The following is a 20513-nucleotide window of genomic DNA, read 5'->3' as shown; positions in this document are numbered from 1 at the left end:
AGATTTCCAGAGCTTGGATGAAGATAAAAATGGAAAAAAAAGGGTAAATGCTGCCCTCTAGTGTTCTATTCCGTAACAAACTTAAGAAATACTTACTTGATGGATAATGCCACTGTATTTAAAATACTTATATTTAACTTAGTGGTCCCAAACTCTCACCTTGCTCTGCACCCCCACGAAATGCTCAGCACAGGGAGCCCCAATGACTTCAAAAGGAGCTCTGTGAGGGTGGGAAGACAGATGAGAACTTGGCTGAAGCGTGCAGGCACTGGATTATAATTATTAAGAATTTTATACTCCAAAGGTAAGCATGAGCTCCCTCTTAGATTCTAGAATCTAAATGACTGGCTTTATAAGTTTCTGAGAATATACATGCTCCGAAAAGGCATTAGATACACTGTCCAAATATGTAAAGTCATATGATGGTGCCACCTTGTGACTAAGAAATAAAATCATGAGTTTAATTCAAGTATCACCAAAATCTGACTTTAATTCCTTAAAACACTGAATCTCCTAGTAGGGATCTTTCCCATACATATTACAGTTAGAGGATCCCCACAATTTTATCTGACTTGTGCTGTAAAGGTTTCTAACCCCAATTTTGTCCCTATGGTGAGCCGAGCCTGAGGTTAAACCCACTTACTCCCTGCCCTGTACCCCTGAGCACTGCTAAAGAACACTGACCTCCTCAAACCCAGAATCACAGACCCACCACCAAGCAACCTTTTGATTGCCACACTTCCTGGCATACTCATTTTCTCACCCTCTGAAATGCTATTTTGGAACCTGCTCTCTCCTCAAACATCCTCTACCCTCAGCCTCCCTTCTCTACTTTCAGATGATGATCATGTTTCATACTTCGCCAGGAAATTAGAAATTAAACAGAGAGTCCCTTAACTTCCAACACTAAGTTCAATAACTTACACATGTCTGTACCTCACTCTTAGCAGAATCCCTCCGGTGTTACAACAGCTGAGGTGTCCCTGACAATGGCCAAACTCACAAGGACTGTGCCTTGAAGAGCATCCCAAATTTCCGTCTCCAGTCCTGGCCATCCTAGGCCATCTCTCCCCTGAACTAATGAATGTGACTAGCCAACCTGCTTTCATTCTTATTCCCTTACATCCCATTGTCACTGAAGTAGCAAGTGGTTTCTTTAAAAATATATACATGTCAACTTACTGCTCTGCTTAATACTCTGCAGTGCTTTCCCCGTCCATCGGCATGGAGTCCACAAACCTCACCCTGGCCTACAAGGACCTGGGGGACCCAGCGCTGCAGGTGTCCCTGTGCTCATCTCAAGCCCTCCGCCCTGACTTACTTCCTGTGAATGCAGCTTTGTCCTTTCTGTCCTTCAAACTGGATGGGCAGGGCAAGACTAGGAGGAGACAAGAAAGGTGCCCAGGGCACAGAACTGGAGCACACCTGCTCCCCATGTCCGAATGCCTCCTTAGACTCCACCCGCCAAGCACCACAGCCAGCTGGGCCCATCCCTGCTTTAGAGCCACTGCACTACCCTGTCCCACTGCACACAAGGGTCATTGCCCAGACCCTCCTCGTTATCCAGGCCTCCTCGTAGCCCTGGCCTACACAGAGCGGCTACATCCAATCTCCAGTCAGCTTCACTTCTTCACAGTTACCCAGTAGATCTATAAATGCATGATTAATTGCCTCTCTTCCCCCCATACAAATAAGACCCACAAAGAGTAGACTGTGTGTCTGGTTCACCACCGTCTCCCCGGTGCCCACAGTAGTACCTGGCACACAACAGGCGCTCAGCAATTATCTGCTAAGCATGTGGAATGGGTGGTATAGTCAAAACAACTTCAGTTCACTTCGGGCCTTGAGGGAGTCTTCGACTGCTCTCTCCTCCAGCAGCCACATTTTTTTTTAAAATGTTTTAAAAGCAAACCATATCCATCTGATTGTTTAGCTACTTTTATTCTAACACCATTCAGTCACACACTTCCTTTGCCTACGACCTCTCAAATATTCTCACCCATGACCTATGTAAGACATAAGTATGTTGGATTTTCCTGAGAGTCAGGAAAATGAATGCCAGGTGCGGAGTCTCTGAGCTGTTTCCTTGTCTGTAAACTTAAGGGGGGGTCACTTTCCTCTCTCATGTTTAACTGGCTGGATTTTCATTCCATGACAGGTGCAACACACACATGTGTAACACCGATGTTAGCACTCAGACTATCACTGCCTGGGACACGAGAACTTAGTTTACTTTGTTCGAGAATGTGTGAAATTACACATCTGATAACGCTGATAATGAGTCTGTTATCTCAAAAGAAAACTATAAAAATAGATAAAGATAACGTACAGAACATTCTATAAAAGCACACAAATAAGTTAACGATTCAGGACCCTGAAGAATGAGACAGTCCATTAAGATCAAGTTTTGAATAACTGAGAGCCTAACCTGAGAAATCGTTCAAAATTCTACACTTTGCTGCCTTCTTCGGCAAAATACAGCTGGCTTCATTTAACCTTTCTCTCTGCAAATAAAGATCATTACAATGAAATTATTGTGAGGAAGGCAGAGGAAGTGCAAATATTCAAGAAACCTGGATGGTTAGTAATTGTCAGGTGACGGCAACAGTGAAGGCAGGTGGCCTGTACTAGCGTTTGCTGTGGGCTACGTGTGCTGCAGGCATCGGCTCACTCAACTCTCACAGTAACTCTAAGAGACAGCCGCTATCATTATGCCTATTTTACATACGAGAATACTAAGGCACAGAAAAAGTATGAAAACTTCTTGAAATCACACAGTTATTACAAGTGACACATTGAGAATACAGCCCAGGCAGACTCATTCCAGGAACTAAGGACTAAGTCACACTGCTCTGCCTGCACTAGGGAAAGGAGCTAGGAGGTCACTGAGTGGGGGACGGTGGCCTGGCTATATCAGACTGCTTTAGCTGCTTGGTGTGTGTAGGTTGGAATACAGGGCAAAAGTGGAAGCACAAGACCTGTTTTAAAAGGTGGGGGGAGAGGGTGGCTATAGAGGGGGAAAAAAACCAGACTCCTGATTATCTGATTTGAGCCATTTGGCACAGATGGAGCCTCTAACAAGGAGGGCTGACAGAGAGGAACAAGGAGGGAAAGACAATCCCACAGTTCCAGCTGGGGAGAATGAGGGGAGAGTAATGTAATAACTGCACAAACCCCAGCCAAGAGACCTACCACTGTATACGTTAATTATGATGTCAGTGTCCTAATAAGTCAGAACATAAACATAATAAACACATGCAAATAGGATAAGAAATGTGATGCTGCAGTAAGAAATGACACAAAAGCAGACATTTAGAAGGAGGAAAGGAGCAAAGAATTAAGGATTTCTGTTACCTTTTTGGATCAATTTGGAAGGAATGTCAGGGTGAAATCTCTTTTTAAGCACTCTGATTACATAATTGCTTATTTTCTCCTATCTAATGTGTAAGATATAAGAAAAAAATGTACAGTGCTGCTGGCAGTTAGAACACAATGTTTGAACCAGCCTCGTGCTCTTTTCTGTTCCACTGTAAAGTTATTTTACTCTTTGCCACTCTCTTCTATTTCGGGCACAGGTAAGTGAGAGCTGCTCTGGAAGCCAACGTCCCTGCTCTTCATTCCAACGCTGGACAGTGCAATTGCCGCTGGGGGCGCTGCAGTCAGGAGGCAGTGACACACAGTCCAGGTGTTGCCACACCTGGCACTGTCTTACAAAACCAGATGACACTCAAAATAATGTGACAATAGACCTGAAAAAGCTTGCTGAGCCTTGAGAACGCTGCAGCAGCTGCTTCTCTGCCTTCTTTTTATCTGTGCCCCCTGGAGAGAGACCCGTCTTGGTGAAGCTGGTGGCCATTTTAACATGGGTAAGATAAGAATCCTCACACTGCCTTTTTTCTTCCGCTTTCCTTCCCCTGGTAGCTCAAAATAGACTTGTAAAATAAGATGGACAGAAAGCTTCAGAGTTCTATTAATTGGAAATAAAGGTTTGAGTAACTTTGCTTCAACCATATCAGATACATTCTAGGATTAATTCCCAAAGCTCAGCCCCTCAAAACAGGGTGGAAACTCTGAGATATTGCTACATCATTAGCTTTCTTTCCCAATTAAGGACTGTCTTCAAATACAGAAGCTATGAAATGAAGACATTTTGTCAAAAATACGTCTGAGCTCCACAATGGCAAGCACCCCTGGCAGAAGAAGCCACACCACCTAGGCGACCCCCCTTTTACATCAGCTGTGAATGGTCCCCTCTCCATTAGCCTGTCGGAGCAGAGGCTGTTACGGCTGCAACGCAATGGGTGGAAATAAGAAAGCAAGAGGGAGACAAAAGCCTAGCTGTTTAACACAGTAGAGACACATACCATGGTCCAGTCTGCAGACCTGCCCACAGCTGCCACGCAGACCAACGGACACCAGCCTCAGTGGACCGGTGACTGCACCCTTTCTCACTGAGGAAGGCTAACAGAAAATACCCACCTCATTGAACACATGAACCCTAAACGTTAATTTACTCTCTAACGATGCACATCTATAGCCATATAACTCTGAATCAGCCTGATCTCGTCCGATGAGCCTAATTTCAAACATGGAAAACATACTATGTTTTCTACATCAGTTTATATTGACTTCTGAACCTGATGGCGAATGTCAACAGTAGGTAGCCAGACCTGAGAGTAATGCAGTACAGACAGAAAATGTTGCTGACTAGAAAGTTTTCCTCACCTTTTAACTTTCCTACTTGAGTTCAAATACTTTTTCATCGAATAAACGATGATTACAAAGACACCGGACCAGGAGCAGGAATGAGTCACGTGCACAGGCACAAAGACGAACAAAACCCACATGGGGGAGAGGACTTTTCTGTGTCCACTGTGTTATCTGTCCACCTGTACAGAACAACTATGACAGCACTGGGATTTTATTTTGTCCTAATGATACTGATACCTGAACTACGAAGAAATTTCATATTCACTCTATTTTTCTCCTTTTTACAAATTTGGAAAATAGTTTGTTGCTTTGAGTATTGAATGATGACTAAAAAATAGTTCTAGCTTCATAAAATGCCTATAATGTATGGAATAAGCTTCCTACTTCATGTGACCTCTGTTATAATATGCTTAGACTAAAAATAAAGAACCCAATCTTTGAATTCAAATAGCATTTATAACTTCCAGATCTCTCAGAGACAGAATCAAGGCTGATATACCATAAAAAGGGGTAACTAAATATGACAAAAACCAAACATCATGATAAAATATATTTTACAAATTATAACCTATAGGCTACAGAATAATCAAACATTCTTAACCACATGACTTCAATTTCTAGAAATATGCTATAAACTCCAGCTAGATCTTAGGTTAATTTAGTAGAATAAATTCACCTGAGTCAAAATTAAGTCAGTAAAAGAAACAGGGAATATGCCTTAAAGGTGGATTGACCGCAAAATTATCCGAACCACTTCAGAGACTGTAAGGCGGAACTAATAACATCAGAACAACAAGCAGGAACCAGGGCTGCTCCAAGCAGAGCAAGAAAAAAGATCACATTCTATTTAAAGGTGAGGAATATTTACAGATTCCAGCCTAGAGTTAAAACTAATGTTTGCAATTTCTAGGAGTTACTGACGTTGACTTGCTTGTCGCCTCTTATGTTTAGAAGGACTATGGAATTCATATGATAAATGCTAAAATTAAAGGACCATTAATTAATTAGGTTAAACAATGTCCCCTTGGTCCTGCAGTAACAGGAAGAGCTCTGAGTATTTTATTCCCTAGTGTGATTACTTGGACTTTCCTCCATGACCTGAGAGCTCCTTCATGACTGACTTAAAATAGCAGCGGGAGTCAGGATGTAGTTCCGGGAAAGGGTACAAGGTAACTTGGCCAAACAGGTATTAAACCTATAACCTGACCAAATCATCAACCAACTACAGATCACCTTACTGCCTCTAAAAAAGTTTTATCTTCAGTTTTTACCTACAGGGACTTTAAGAACTGCTTATAACAAAGTCACGTATCCAAGTTCAAAAACAGCATTTTCATGCCATTTCTATGCTTACCCTTCATAGTGCTGCACTACCCCATCATGTTAATCTGTATTCGCTCATAATTTTTCCAAATCCCAGCTATAGTAATAAACACTAGAGGCCACCAACTGTTCTAAGCATGCTGTGTCTGTGAGTATGTGTGACACATTCACTTAATCCTCTCCACCACTGTGAGAGCGGGGATTGGTTTAAAGGGGATGGAGGGAGACAGCCTGGGTTCCACTTCCAGCTTCGCCACCTGCTAGCTGTAATGACCTTAGGTAGGTCACCCAACCTACCTGTGCCTCCCTGTGGTCATCTGTAAAGTACGGATGATACCACTAACTCATTTAGCTTTTGTAAGTCTTAACTAAGTTGATATATGCAAAGCTCTTACAACAGCCTGGTGCGAAGAAATGCTAATCAACATCAGCCATGATCACTATCCCCATATTACAAGAAACTGAGGCCAATCTAACTATGTCACACAGCTAGTAAGTGAACCAGCTGAAATGCAAACTCATATGCAGTCTGGCCGTGGAGTCCAGGCTCTTACCCGCCGTGTCACAGTGCCTCTGAGGATGTCTTACCGGATTTCAGATCAACAAGGGCAGGTTCTTCTGTGTGTGTGAAAAGACATTCTTAAAACCCATTCAACTGCCACAACCAAAGGACCAAGACATTGTAAGTCAATCAGACTTACAATCAGAAATAGTGGTTCCCACCCACCCTAACAGCCAGAGCAACCTCAGCACACACAGGTGCTCTTGGAACTACCAGGAGTTTTGGGTTTTACCCAAAACTGCCCTAGAAGTTCTAGTTCAAGCCCTGGGAGACATGCCAGAAGTGCTCCACACCAGGGGGTGTTCTCAATGTCTTTGTGAAAATTCAGGACAACCCAGTGCCAGAAAGTACAAAAAGAGGTTAAGAACACAGTCAACCCCTTCCCACCCTGTTTCTCCTGCCACGCCAGCACAGTCCAACAGAAGCAGGCCAGGCCTGTCCCTTGCCACCACTTCTAAAAGTACGTTTTATACAGAGACAATTCAAGGCAACAAAACATCACCTTACCTTTTTAAAAATTTTTCCATTTGGTTGTACTTCATCTTCCTCATTTAAAACTTCACGGGTTCCCAAGAGTCTTTTGTCCTTAAATTTGTTTTTTGCATACATAAAAACTTTATCTAGTGTATCACATCCAGGGTATAATACTGAGGCCAAGCCATTCAAACTGTTAACAGATCTGTATGCAGATCCAGGTTTTGAATTTACAGGCTTTGCTTTAATTTGGTTTGATTTTTCTTGTCTTGACTCAGACAAAAAATAATATGGAATGTATGTTATAATAGTATAAAGTAATATTATAAAACGTATGAAATATAAAAGAATGGGATTGATGGTCTGTTTTAGCTTCATGGCAGATGGTGCTGAAGATACGTGGTTATTCATAAGTGCCCAAAAAGTAGGATTAACTGATTTCCATGAGAATCTAGAAGGAAGAGAAAAAAAGATATTAGTTCAAAATCACTTTTAAATAGTTTTAAAGAAAAATTCTTCATATTAGATAGGCAAATGAAGTTTCTTTTTTTCCATCAAACAGCAGCCAGTGAAGTCTGTCCATGCCTAATATTTTTAAGACACTCGTTTGTACCATACCTATTAACAATGGAGTTACCACAAAAAAGTTTCCACATAATTCTATAAACACATAGCTTTTCCAAACTAACCCCAAGTATCCACAAACACTTCCCTATGGTGACGAGGGAACAAGCCGGAAGACCTACAAAAGAATGGAGACCAAAAATGTATCCATTTCCCGTTCTTCAGTCTCTTTACATTAAGGACGGCAAGCACTGGGCATATCCACCACACTCTCCTCTCTCGTGGCCCGGAGCAGCTACTGCTCATCTCTGCGTTCTTCCCCAGTAAGCCCCCACTCCCTCACTGTAGGCAGCAACAAGCCAACTGGAGTGGGCAATGTGAAATTCACTTCCCATAGTGGTTCTAGATATTCTTCAATTTAAGGCGTTAAACTGTGAAGCAAGAAGGCAATAAACTTTGGTCATCTTATACTCTGCATTTATCAGATTTTCTGAGAGTCTACTATGTGTCAGATACAATTGGAAGCACAAGGAATTTAACAGTGAACAAAAGTCTAAGTCCTTTCCCTCATGAACCTACAGTCATTGGGAGAGGTAGACAAATCCACTGTATATAGCATGCGGACTAGGCTGTGCCCTCTGCAGAGCAACAGAGGATGCACACTGCAGCAGAAAAGATAAACTTCACGGCAACAGGCCAGCCAACAATTATTAAACAAATAAACAAGCAAACACCAGCAAGACAGGAGGCTGTGGAAAAGGGGAGGAGAGAATGAGAATTCAGAATCAGAATTCCAAATTGCTATAAAACATCTAAATATCCAGCTTAAACCAAATAATTACCAGGCAGGCAAATAAACAGGAAAGTTTGACCCATATATACCTGGGGAAAGAAGGCAATAGAAATCATCCTGCAGAGGGCCCAACTGTCAAAGTTAGCAGACAAAACATCAGAACAGCTATTATAATATGTTCAAAGAACTAAAGAAAATAATGCTTTAAAAAATTAAAAGCCCAGCTCTGTAGTTTCATGAGATAAAAACACCTGCCAATCTGCCCATGCACGGCTGGTGACAAGCCAAGACTCCCAACTGATCCCAGGGCTCTGTTCTCCACCAGGCTGCTTTCTGACAGTGTGTTGAGTAGTGCTCTGGAGAATGAGTCTAGAGAATCTGGGTTTCTGCCATGAAGGGCATGGGGAGCCACTGAAGGTCTCTGTAGAGGAAAAGGGCACAATGAAAACAAAGGCCCTGCCACCTCGAGGAAGTCGGAGCTGCAAGAACAGATGCACCTTCATGACCCAGGAGAATGATGTCGTCTCACGAAGTACTCCCACTGAAATTTAATTTCATGTGGTTGCGTTCTGAATCTTAAAACAACACTGTGATTAAAAAAGAAAAACCATACCTTTACCTACAGGTGGTATGATTATACAAATAGAAAACTGCAGGGGCCCTCCGGTCAAGATGGCAGAGTAGAGATACATACTTAACTACTTCAGGGTAAAACATCATGATGTCTATAATTTTATATCACAACACTTCAGTTAAAATATGTAAATCAACCATGGCAAAATATTAGTAATTGTTCAACCTCTGGAGCAAGTATGTGCAGATTCATTGTATTATTGTCTCTACTTTTCTGTATGGTTAATTTTCCTCAGGATAAAAAAGGTTTTAAAATGCCCGTTAAAAAAAAGAAAGAAAGAAAATCCTAAGTAACCCTCTAAAAACTAATACAACAAAGAATTCAACAAAGGCTGCAGGATGTTAGCTGAGCGTACAAAAATAGTTTTTCTGTGCACTAGCAAAGAATATTCAGAATATGAAGTTAGGAAAAGAACATTTACCACACTTAAGATTAGCTAAAATAATAAGTACAAAATTTGTATTGTGAAAACCACAAAAAGTTGTTTAAAGATACTAAGATGTAGTAAATAAACAGAAAAGCATCCTGTTTATGGCTTGTAAGACAATACTGTTAAAATGGTAACATTCCCCAAATTGATATACAAACTCAACACAATTCCTATCAAAATTTTTGCTGGCCTTTGTATAGAAATCTGTAAGCTAATCCTAAAATTCATATGACAATTCTAAGTAGCCAGAACAGCTAAAAATTTCATCTTGAAAAGCAGCAAAGGTGAATTGCAAACGTACTACAAAGCAGTGGCACTCAGGACAGTGTGGCACTGGCGAAAGAACAGGCAGCACTTGTACAGATCGGTGCCACGGAGCTGAGGGCCCAGAGGCAAGCCCTTGCCTTACGGACACCGGGTCTACGGCAACATGACACGAGAATTCAACAAAGAACGGTCTTTGCATTTTCAACAGATGGCACTGGAACACTGGATATCCAGATGTAAAACAACAAAAACAGACCCCTTTCTCATATCACACAAAAAAATTAACTCAAAGTGGACCATGTAAGAGCTAAAACTATAAAACTAATAAAACTAGGTACTGATCACTGAGTGTAAACAGCACTTGAGGAAGAGTATAGTGAAAGGTGGAGCCTAGTTCTACAATTTTCTGAGTCTTCTTAGACCAAATGGCAACTTAGGATCTTCAAGGCTGAGGGGAGGGAGGAGAGAAGAACGGAGGTTTTGAATAGATGACACCACACAGTCTGAACCAGACCAGAAGCAGGAGGGGCTCAGGAAGTCCTCAGCCACCCCAGCAGAGCAGGGTGGGGGTGAGGAGATGAGGGCAAGTGTTTAAGGTACCAAACTGAAAGGGTCCAATTGCTTTGGCTCTAAGGCTAGGGAAGGAACTTAATTTGTATTCTAATATATAAAGATGCATAGTTTTAGAAAATAAGTGTATATGGAGGATAACTAACCTGAAGGCAGCAGAAACTGGAGGCAAGGAAATTCGATTTTTAAAAAACTGAAATAACCTTTTACTCCTAGAGCAGTTAGAAGGCTGGGGTGGTGAGGCATGGAGCCAGAAACTGGGACTCCCAGAGCCAGCAGCTGAGACTCCCGGTGCCTGATGGCCCAGAGCAGGACACCGGCGTCAGCTGTTCCTCCAGCCCTTCCCAATGACTAGAATCTTCCTGCATAATACAGTGAGGGCCTTCTGTATGTATCAGAGTCCTGAATGGAATCCAGTCATGAATGACCTCAGTGGCAGTGAAAGACAGGAAAATACTATGGTGCCTTCAACCAAAACAGAACGGTTGGTCAGTGGTTGGATGGTTGGTAGAAAGGAGATGAATATAACCCTTGAAAATAATGGGTTTAAGATGCCAGTGAGTCATTCAAATGCATAAAGATTGAAATTTAAAAAGGGTCAGAGCTAGCAGCACACATATTGGAGTCACAATGAGATAGAAAATGAGAATGCCCAGTGAGAACCTGTAGGACATCTCCAAGATCAAGTTCAAGGGCAGAAAACTTTAAAGGTGCCCTGGCTAGGTGGTTCAGTTCACTGGAGCATAGATTCGTACACCAAAAAGTTGTGGGTTTGATTCCTGGTCAGGGCACATACCTAGGTAGGTTGCGGTTTGATCCCCAGTAAGGGCGTGTATACAAGATAACGGATTGATCTCCCTCCCTCTCTCAAATCAATAAACATATTTTGGGGTGAGGAATAAAAATAATAAATAGATAAATAAATGTGAATAGTCTTACCACACTGATTAAAAGACAAAAAAAAAAAAGAAGAAAACTTTAAAGGGAAATCACTGCCAAGACTGAGAGGAGGCAAATCCCACTGAAAAGACAATACAGTAAGAAGCTGGAGAGGAAAGTGTTCCAAAAGCCACAGGAGAGGAGAGCCAAGGAGTAAGTGTTCAGTGGCATCAAATGCAACCTAGATGCACCAGCCACACGCACATAAGACATCTGTGCATCTAAAATGTCTTAGATAAACTAAGTAAAATAAATCTTTGCATCCTACTTGCTGGAGTGAGTATGGAAAATCTAGAGAAGGAGGAAACCAGTCATAGGCACTTTATGATGTTGCCACTCCTGAGAATGAGTATCACCTTTCAAAAAGTAAAGGCGGACAATTAAATCTGTTAATCTTTTCCCTCAGAGCTTCTAGGTTCCCACAGTGAAGAAGGCCTCATCCATCAAAAGCTATACTAATGGTCACCTATATTTTTCATAGGCTTTGCATATTTTTTAATTTAGATCTTTAACCAATATAGAGTTTATTTATCTACATAGTGTAAGTTCATCTTTCAGAGGAACTGCCTAAAACCGTTTATTAAATAAGTGTCCCTTTTCTCAACCAAAATGTCACCTCCAGTAAGTTCTCACTCACATTTGGATCCGTTTTCTGGATGCTATTCGGTTCTTGGATCTATTTGTTTCCTGTTGTGCTAATAATACCGCACTATTCCAAATGCAGCAGATTTGCAGCAGTGTTTCTCAACTGTGACTGTGAACCAATCGCATCAGAATTATATTAGAGAATCTTTAAAATGATGATCCCTCAGACATGTCTTATCCCCTTCCTCACCTCCCCAATACCTATAAATTGAAAACTCAAGTGGCAGGCTCGCTGTTAAACGGCATGCATGTGATATGTACACTAATGCTTAAGAACTTACTGCTTAAATATCTGGTAAGACCCTCACTGTCTTTACTTTTCAAAATTTCCCTATCAATCCTTAAAGATTTATTCTTCCACATTAATTTTGAAGCTTTAACATTTCTGTGATTAAACAATTAAAATATCAAAAGGAAAACAATATTCAGGAAAAAACATAACAAAATATACAAAAGCTCCTAAAAATTAAAAAATAAAGTAACAGAAAACTGGGAAAAGAATTGTGTACAGAGAAGCCAAAAAAGATGAAATGCAGATGGTTACTACATACTGACAATATGTTCTCCTTAACTTGCAATCTAGATTAAACCGAAGCCACGCCAACTTCCATACAACAGTTTCACAGACGTGTAAAAGACTGCAATACCCAGAGTCCACTGAAGCACCCTGGCAGTATTTAAAATACACACACTCTGCAATCCCACGTTCGGAATCCTAGTCTGCAGAAAAGCAAGCACGGACTAAGCACATATGAACTAGGATTCAACTATTCATTTACTCCCCAAACACTGAACACAGACTTCACACCAAGCACTCTTCCAGAGAGCTGAGTCACAGCTGAGACCCAAACATGAGAGGTAACCAGACCACGAACAAATAGCTAAATATCCTGAGGTAATGCGCACTAACAAAGCAGGCTAAAGAGAATGAATACCAGGGAAGGAGAGGGCTGCTGCTTTGTCAGGTGGTTAGGCAAAGGCATCTTGGACGTTAGGAGCAGACAGTGAGAGGCCCGAATGGACACCTAGGGTAAGAGCGTTCTAGCGGAGCCCAGGGAGGATGCGGGACAGAGAAAGGAGATGAGGTCCGAGAGTGTACGGGAAGAGGGGGCCAGATGCTGAAGGGCCCCGCAGACCACCATGAGAACTGTGCTGACAGGGATGAAATCATCTGACCTACCATGAAAAGGGTGCCTCTGGGTGCTAAGGAAGCAAGACCAGTTTGGGAGCCTGTGCAGGGAATTGGAAGGGAGGTGACAGCAGCTCAGACCAGAGAAAGTATGAAGGAAGTAGTGAGAAATGACCCAATTCTGACTTTTTTGAAAGTGCAGCCTCACGTGCAGTGAGAGAGAAAGAAGAGTCAAAGTAGCTGAGGTTTCTGGCTTCAGAAATTGAAAGAAAAAAAAAAAAGAGTTGTCATTTACAGAGAAAGGGAAGACTGCAGGAGAAGCGGGTTTGGGGAAAGAATAGTTCAACTTTGTGAAAGGTAATTTGGGGGATTCTCAGCATACTGATGGTATTCACAGCCCTATCTGTCTTGGGTTACTTTCCTCATTTAGAGCAAGCGGAAGTACTGGAGCTGGGTCAGGTGACTTGTGGCGAGCAGCCAAGTGCTGAATGGTTGTCCTTTTCAGAGAGAGTCCAGCAGAGAAGCTGAGTTACCGTTTGGCTTGCTCTTACTAAGACATCATAAAGAAAAGTAAAGATTTTGTCTTTTATTAAAATGATTTCCTGTGCTGTATATATCACCAGGTCTTTGATTACTTTGGTCAACCAAGTCATCTTAATATTAAAACAGCTAAATTTTACTTACAACTATTTAACTTTCTGTGTTTGATTGTGAAGTCTTTGTCACCACGATTAAGAACTAAATACTCACAGTGAGTGACCTACAATCCTATTTGACCGTTTTAAAACTTCTGATATATTTGACAAACTTCCCATAAAAAAAATAAATTGTTTTTAACCTGAAAATAACTGAAAATTTTCAGAAAGATCCCTGGCCCTGGCCAGGCAGCTCAGCCGGTTAGAGCGTCATCAGGAAACTTTGGGTTCACTCCCCCATCACCCCATCATGGCACATAGAAGCAGCAACCAATGAACGCATAAATGGGTGGAACAACCAGTCAATGTTTCCCCCACCTTCTCCCCTTCTCTAAAATCAATAAATAAAAATATTTTTTAAACATCCCTGATAAATTTCAAAGGACATCTCTGTTTTTATAAAAGGAGGAAATAAAATTAATTAGGCCTATTTGATATGCTAAAATTACATGGAAATTTTTGTCAAATAATAATTAGCCCTGGCTGGTGTGGCTCAGTAGATCGAGTGCCAGCCAGCAAACCAAAGGGTGGCTGGTTCAATTCCCAATCAGGGCACATGCCTGGGTTGCAGGACAGGTCCCCAGTAGGAGGTGTGCCAGAGGCAACCCATCAATGTTTCTCTGGCACATTGATGTTTCTCTCCCTCTCTCTCTAATATATATATACTATTTGTATGAATATACTGTTGTTAAAAATGAGTGTTCCAGAAATTATATAAAATTTCTAAGACTCTACAATATCTTGACATAATGTTTTCAGTTGTAATTCTAGTTGTTATCTGCAAATGCCATGTTGCAGGGAAAAGCAAATTTCTTTTGTCAATAGTAATACAATCAGAGATCTTTAACCATGTCATTTTAAGCCTGTCACTTACAGAGAGTCATCATATTACTCATACTTTTTTGCAAATATGTTTCATCTTCAGAGTCATGAAAAGGACTCTCTCTGATATGCTAAAAACAGGTTTCTAATAAATTTTAAGATCATACCTTCAAACTGGGTGAGGATTTGCAGAACTCTGAGAAGAAATTGGATTCATGAAACTTCTAACAAAAAGATTAAGATCATAAGACTTAACGAGACTGAATTTAAGGATGATTATAATTTTATGACTTTTTATTTGAAATAGTATTCATTCTTTAATCTTTTATTTTCCAGATATTAGGAAACATTTTCTCTTAAGCTATATATGACTTAGAGCAATCTGGTAAATTATTGATAAATCTTTGTAAGCACAATTGAAACACTTATCTTTTTTCTCCCCACTTGAGCCCTCCAGAATTTGAAAACTCTCAGTGAATATTCTTATTTTCATTACAATTTGCCTGAGTTTAGTAAGAACTCAGTACTGTGTAATACAGTGGTTCTCATGCTCCCTTTTACTGAAAAAAAGAAAAAAAGAATTTAGGGTCCTTTCTAAAACCCTAAGTACTAACACAATCTATAACAATCTTGAAGATTTCAATGATCGCACAGCTGTCAATTCTCTATGAATAAAAATTAGAGTGTACAGCTGAAAATCAAGACCATTAATCCATGTAAGTACTTCCTTCATACAACAAATAAAAAAGGTCCAGATATGCTGGACCAGAACATCTATTAAAGACATTATTAGAGGATTGAGTCATAGCACCATCTGGATTAGATAAATTTTCACTTTACTAGAAAATCTGAAGGAAAAATAAGTTTGGTCTTTTTTTTTTTAAGGAAACTATTAAGCTTGTATTTATTCTAACCTCAGAAAATAAAATTTGGGCTATAAGGACATATATTGGTACAGAGAAATGGAGGAGAAAGGAAGAAAAGCCAGAAAGTTCTTGAAATGAATATATTTCAATTAAAAACTGAAAATCAACTGAATAGAGCTAAATAACTTTCTATAATCTTCAATTGTCTATTGTAATTTTTAAACCTTTTTTAGTCCTTTTATTATAATAGCTGAAGTAACAGAAGAACTCTTGAGTATTCTCCTTGAACGACGAAAAAGGTTCCCAGACTCCCCAGATCCAGACACATTTTTTTTTTAAGCCTACTTCCAAGCCAGATGTTCTTAAAACGACAAAACAAAGCACACACACAAAAAATGCTAGGTCTTGACATAAAATCAAATAGCAAACAGAAAATTAAACAACGAAATTTATATCCTTTTCAGCTTGACACACAAAAAAATTTAACATGTACATGCAGAAACACATGCACACAGAGACATTAGTCTCTGCTGCGTCACTAGTTACTATGAGACCTTGTCCAAGTCACTACATTTTAATTTGCTCTCCATTAATGTTGATGCAATTCAACTAAATCTATTCTACTAACGCTTAGGACTCCCAGATCAGTTTAGGAGTAGTGACAATCATCAAAGAATAAGGATTTAAATAACCCAAAGAACCCACTTCTTTCTTCTATATAAGGTACTTTCCCCTCACACACACACACACACACACACACACACACACGCGCGCGCGCGCGCGCACGCGCGCACTATCACTTTTAGGGGGTAGGGAGGTAGGAAAAGTTCCCCTGCTTTTTTTGTGGGGGGGGGGGGGAAGCATTCAAAGAGAAGACTCCTAAGGTCCATTTCAAAAATTGAAACTTTTTCCAATCAGACCAAATAGTCTCCGTAGAAGATAAATGAATAATGGGTGCAAGAACGGGATGGGTAAAGCCTTTACTTCCTTTTCACTTTGAATCACACCAATGCACTTTCTTAACAACAACAAAATTACTTTTTAACATGCAATCTAAAGACAGATGGGTAGTCTGTGAGAATGTGATGGTTTTTGACAGACTGATCCAACAAAGATGAAATGGGCTCAGATCTGGGTTCAGTTTCTGACAAGTAAAGGAGAACAGCTTCAAACCAATATACTCAGAGATCAGTTTTGATGTACTAGGCAAAATCTGGCTTCATATATTCATCCTGACCTCAGACATCTATCCTGCCCACACAGCTGAAAGGACAAGAGTCGCACCCCACAGAAGTAAACCGCAGGTGGACTTCCTTAAAGAGATAAATGTGTTCACCAAAAGGTTCACCAAAAAAGCAGCTAGGTGGACTTTTACACACCAGAATTTCCCTTTGCTCTTACTTAGGGCTGCCAGATTTAACAAATAAAAATACAGGATGCTTAGTTTAATGTAAATTTCTAATAATGAACAAATTTTAGAGTATGTATGTCCTAAGCAGTATTTGGGACAAATAGCAAAAAATTATTCAATGTTGACTGGGATTCAGATTTAAATGAGTGCATGGTATTAGACATATGGTTACCCTACTCCCACACCCAGGCCATCACCACATGTGGCAAGTAATTAGAATGAACAACCACTCCAATTTGCCTGGGACTGAGAGATTTCCCCAGGACACAGAACTTTCGCTACAAAAACCAGGAAAGCCCCAAACTGGGACAACCTGGTCACCCTGCAATCAATAATCTCATGAAGTAAGCAAACAAACTGTAGCCTGCACCCCACCAGTAGTTAAGTTTGATCTTTTCCTTTGAAATAGCATTCCTGTACTTTATTTCCATGTATCTATCATCATTTATCTAATGAACAAAATTTGCTGTGAGGATAAAATGGAATGCAGTTGATATAAAGGACTTTGGAAAACTGCAAAAGCATTATAAATGCGAGTTAGTATAGTTGGCATGAGTAAAGTTCCATTTTATGCACAGTTTCAAAGCCGAAAGGTACTCATTTTACTTAGGTACTTTATGTGATCTACTGAAGGTCCTGTTTATTTGCAACACTGGTTTGAGTGCATATAAAAAAATCTTCAGTATACTAGCTCCTTTCAGAACTACGGCAATAAGCTCTGGGTTTGACGCTGCCCCCCTCCATTTACTCATCATGTCACGTGGGACAAGTCCCTGAACACCCCAGCTTTGGGCTCACTGTAACACTGGGGTGATAATAGTGAGTACCTCATAAAACTCCCATTAGGAACAAGGAAAGTAGGTGAAAGCACTCTACATAAACACAATGTATGTTTTAATAGTACTTAAAATTTTGTTGTATATACAAAACTATGTGTACTAATATTTTGTTTTCTTTTATTTCTTACATTCTGCTTATAGATACCAAAGTCAATTCAACTGGACTCTTACTGACAGCTCAGGCTCTAGAGCCAAACAGACTGAGTTTAACACTTAGCTCTACTGCTTACTAAATGTCACCTTAGACAAATTACCTTTCTAACATCAATTTCCTTACTGTAAAATGTGGAGAATAATATCCATATTAAGAGGATTAAACAGTTAATACAGAATGTAATGCTTGCCTTATAATAATAAACACTCAAACCTCCCCATAACCATTCTTATTCACCTCTAATACATTTACGACTTCAGAGGCTAAATGAGGCTGACATCACACACCTACCCATGAAGCCCCTCATAAAATAACAGTAAGTAAAATATTTAAGAATGATACTTAACACATCTTGTATTTGAAACTGGTACTGTTCCATTTAGCATCATTACTTAACTAGTCAGTTTAGTGGATATCTCTCCATAAGCTTCAGTTAGATGATACCAAATTTATTCTTAAGAAAATTCATATACTAAACATATTGTTTCTCATGCCTAGTACCCCAGGGTAAAATTTACATGTCCTGGGAGTTTATGACACAGAACTGTTGAACCCTACTTTCCGAATCCCATTCCAGTCCCAAAGGTAGAGAACACGTGTGGAACATAACTCAGAACCAAGTCTATTTAACCAATTCAACTTACAGACTCCACACATGTGAAACAGATGACCCTCATCAGGCTTCCTAACCCTCAACGTTTTTAGTCTTATGTCCACCCTTAACAATCCCACACCAGGACCTAGCACCACACAGAGAAGCACTCAGAGGTGGCTCCGTAGTCCATTCACCTACATAGTCATGTGGTATATCCCCAACCACCCCCTACCCAGGCAAACTGCTCCCCCGCCACACACCCCAGCACTGAGTTCAGGGTGCTGAGCCATTGTGCCTCAGCTTCCTCATCTATGGAAAAACCTAATGCTACTCTGCTTTCTACTTACCTTCCCAAGCCACAGAGTTGAGCTTTTTATTCAGGACTAATTCACTGAAGGAGAACAGGAACGGCAAATTCAGTCACCATTACGTTATCCAAATGGTGGAGCAGGAGCCCTACTTAGTGCAGCTGTTTGACATATGTATCAGTTCGTACTGACTAGCCAACCACTGAATGGCTTGACTGTATTAAGACAATGTGAACTGGACTACTTACCCCTTTAGTACTATTTATGTATTCCAATTAGCCCCTACAAATGGTTAATGAGAGCTAACTACATAAACATTTCAGAACATTGAACTATTAGATTACACAATGACATCCTCCTGGCTAGTTGGTACTGAGGGTCTTAGTAATTCCAACTCAGTCCAGCCAAGTCCTGTAATTAACACAGCATGAACCTATACCTAGGAGAATGAACGGGAATTCAAAAATGTTTATTCCTTAAAAATTAGGCGAGGTTGTTTTTAAGTGAAGGTCGTTTTAGTTGAATTAACAATTTTACTTTCAAATTTACCCATTTTCTTTCCCAGATTCAAATAAAAGTAAAAGAAAATTCAAAAACCAGAGGCTAAATATAATTGTTTTAAACATATAAAATATTGTCAAAAAAAGTAAATGTGCCTATGAGAGCATCGTATATGTATTTGAGAAAAAAATAGTTCTTCAGGTAAATTTAGCTTTTGAGGATGTAAAGAGATTAAATTATCTTATTTATAATTTTCAACATAACTTCAAAAATGCTTATTCCATTTATGAGCAAGAGCTACAAGAGCTTAGGATAATTTTGCAGTCTAAGTCCATCTAAGACTATCCAATCTAAGGCTATACCTTTTCTTCCAATTCAAAGGACTTATACATTGTTCAGTAAGAGGCCTTAGATGTTTCCTTATCTCTTTCTCTATTCATCACCTCACCCCAAAAGCCCATCTTATCTGTATCTTGCTCTATCAGTTAAAACAAACTTTAAAAAAGCAAATACATACCTAATTAGAAGTTTAAGTATATCGTGGAAATATACATCACTATAAAATAAATCACCTACATCAAAACTAACATATTATTTGTACTACCCAAATGTTAAACAGTTAAAAGAGTAAGGTTTAAACTTGCAATTGTTCCCTTTAGTCAATACTTAGTCTTCTATATTTTATTCATATAATCTTATTCATTTTATTTAAATTCTTTACATAAAATATTTTCTTCTTCCCACAAATTCACAATTATTTTACCAATAATAAAGCTTCTTTGAAGCAAGAGGTTTCAGAGTCAAAGCCACTACGATAAAAAGCTGTCTTCTCTATCCTGTCCTCCATTCTCCGATGTGCCGCCCAGTTTTCCAGCCTCTGCAGCTTTTCCATTAAGTGTTCAGAAACTAGATTGTGTTTAAAAATATAAGGCACAAAAAAAAAAAAAAAGAAAGAAAAAAAGAAAGGAAGAAAGCCTTCTTCAAGAGTTAAGAGAATACTTGGTGTAATTCTAAGAAACCTTTTTCTGTTAACCAAAAAAAGAGGCTGCTGTCCCCTCTCCTCCCAAACTTCTAATACAGATCATTTCACAAACAAATGAAAACACTCTGAAGAATTTCTCTCTACTGCATGGCCATATGCACAGGTTACACTTTCTGCTTCCGTCTGCATGTGGATCGAGATGAGTGATATAAGTCCTGAGGCCATCAAATCTTGTCAACTTTATATTTAAATATGAATTACCAGTATCCTGGACAGAATGTACTTTTTAAAAGCTTGTTG

General features: G+C 39.8%; 1 protein-coding gene across 2 annotated transcripts in view; it reads right to left on the bottom strand.

Moving 5' to 3' along the window:
- Positions 1 to 20513, bottom strand: part of ACSL3 (acyl-CoA synthetase long chain family member 3) — a 58320-nt gene that overhangs the window by 20081 nt on the left and 17726 nt on the right. For both annotated transcript variants that reach the window (XM_024564269.4, XM_024564270.4), the window contains exon 3: positions 7103 to 7520. In XM_024564269.4, coding sequence (XP_024420037.1) covers positions 7103 to 7480 — 378 coding nt within the window. In that variant the 5' untranslated portion in view covers positions 7481 to 7520. The remainder of the gene's footprint in view (positions 1 to 7102; positions 7521 to 20513) is intronic.

Source organism: Desmodus rotundus, chromosome 2 (assembly GCF_022682495.2).
Source record: "Desmodus rotundus isolate HL8 chromosome 2, HLdesRot8A.1, whole genome shotgun sequence".
Lineage (NCBI taxonomy): Eukaryota > Metazoa > Chordata > Mammalia > Chiroptera > Phyllostomidae > Desmodus > Desmodus rotundus.
The sequence above is the reverse complement of the archived record's forward strand: the minus strand, read 5'-3'. Positions and strand labels throughout refer to the sequence as shown.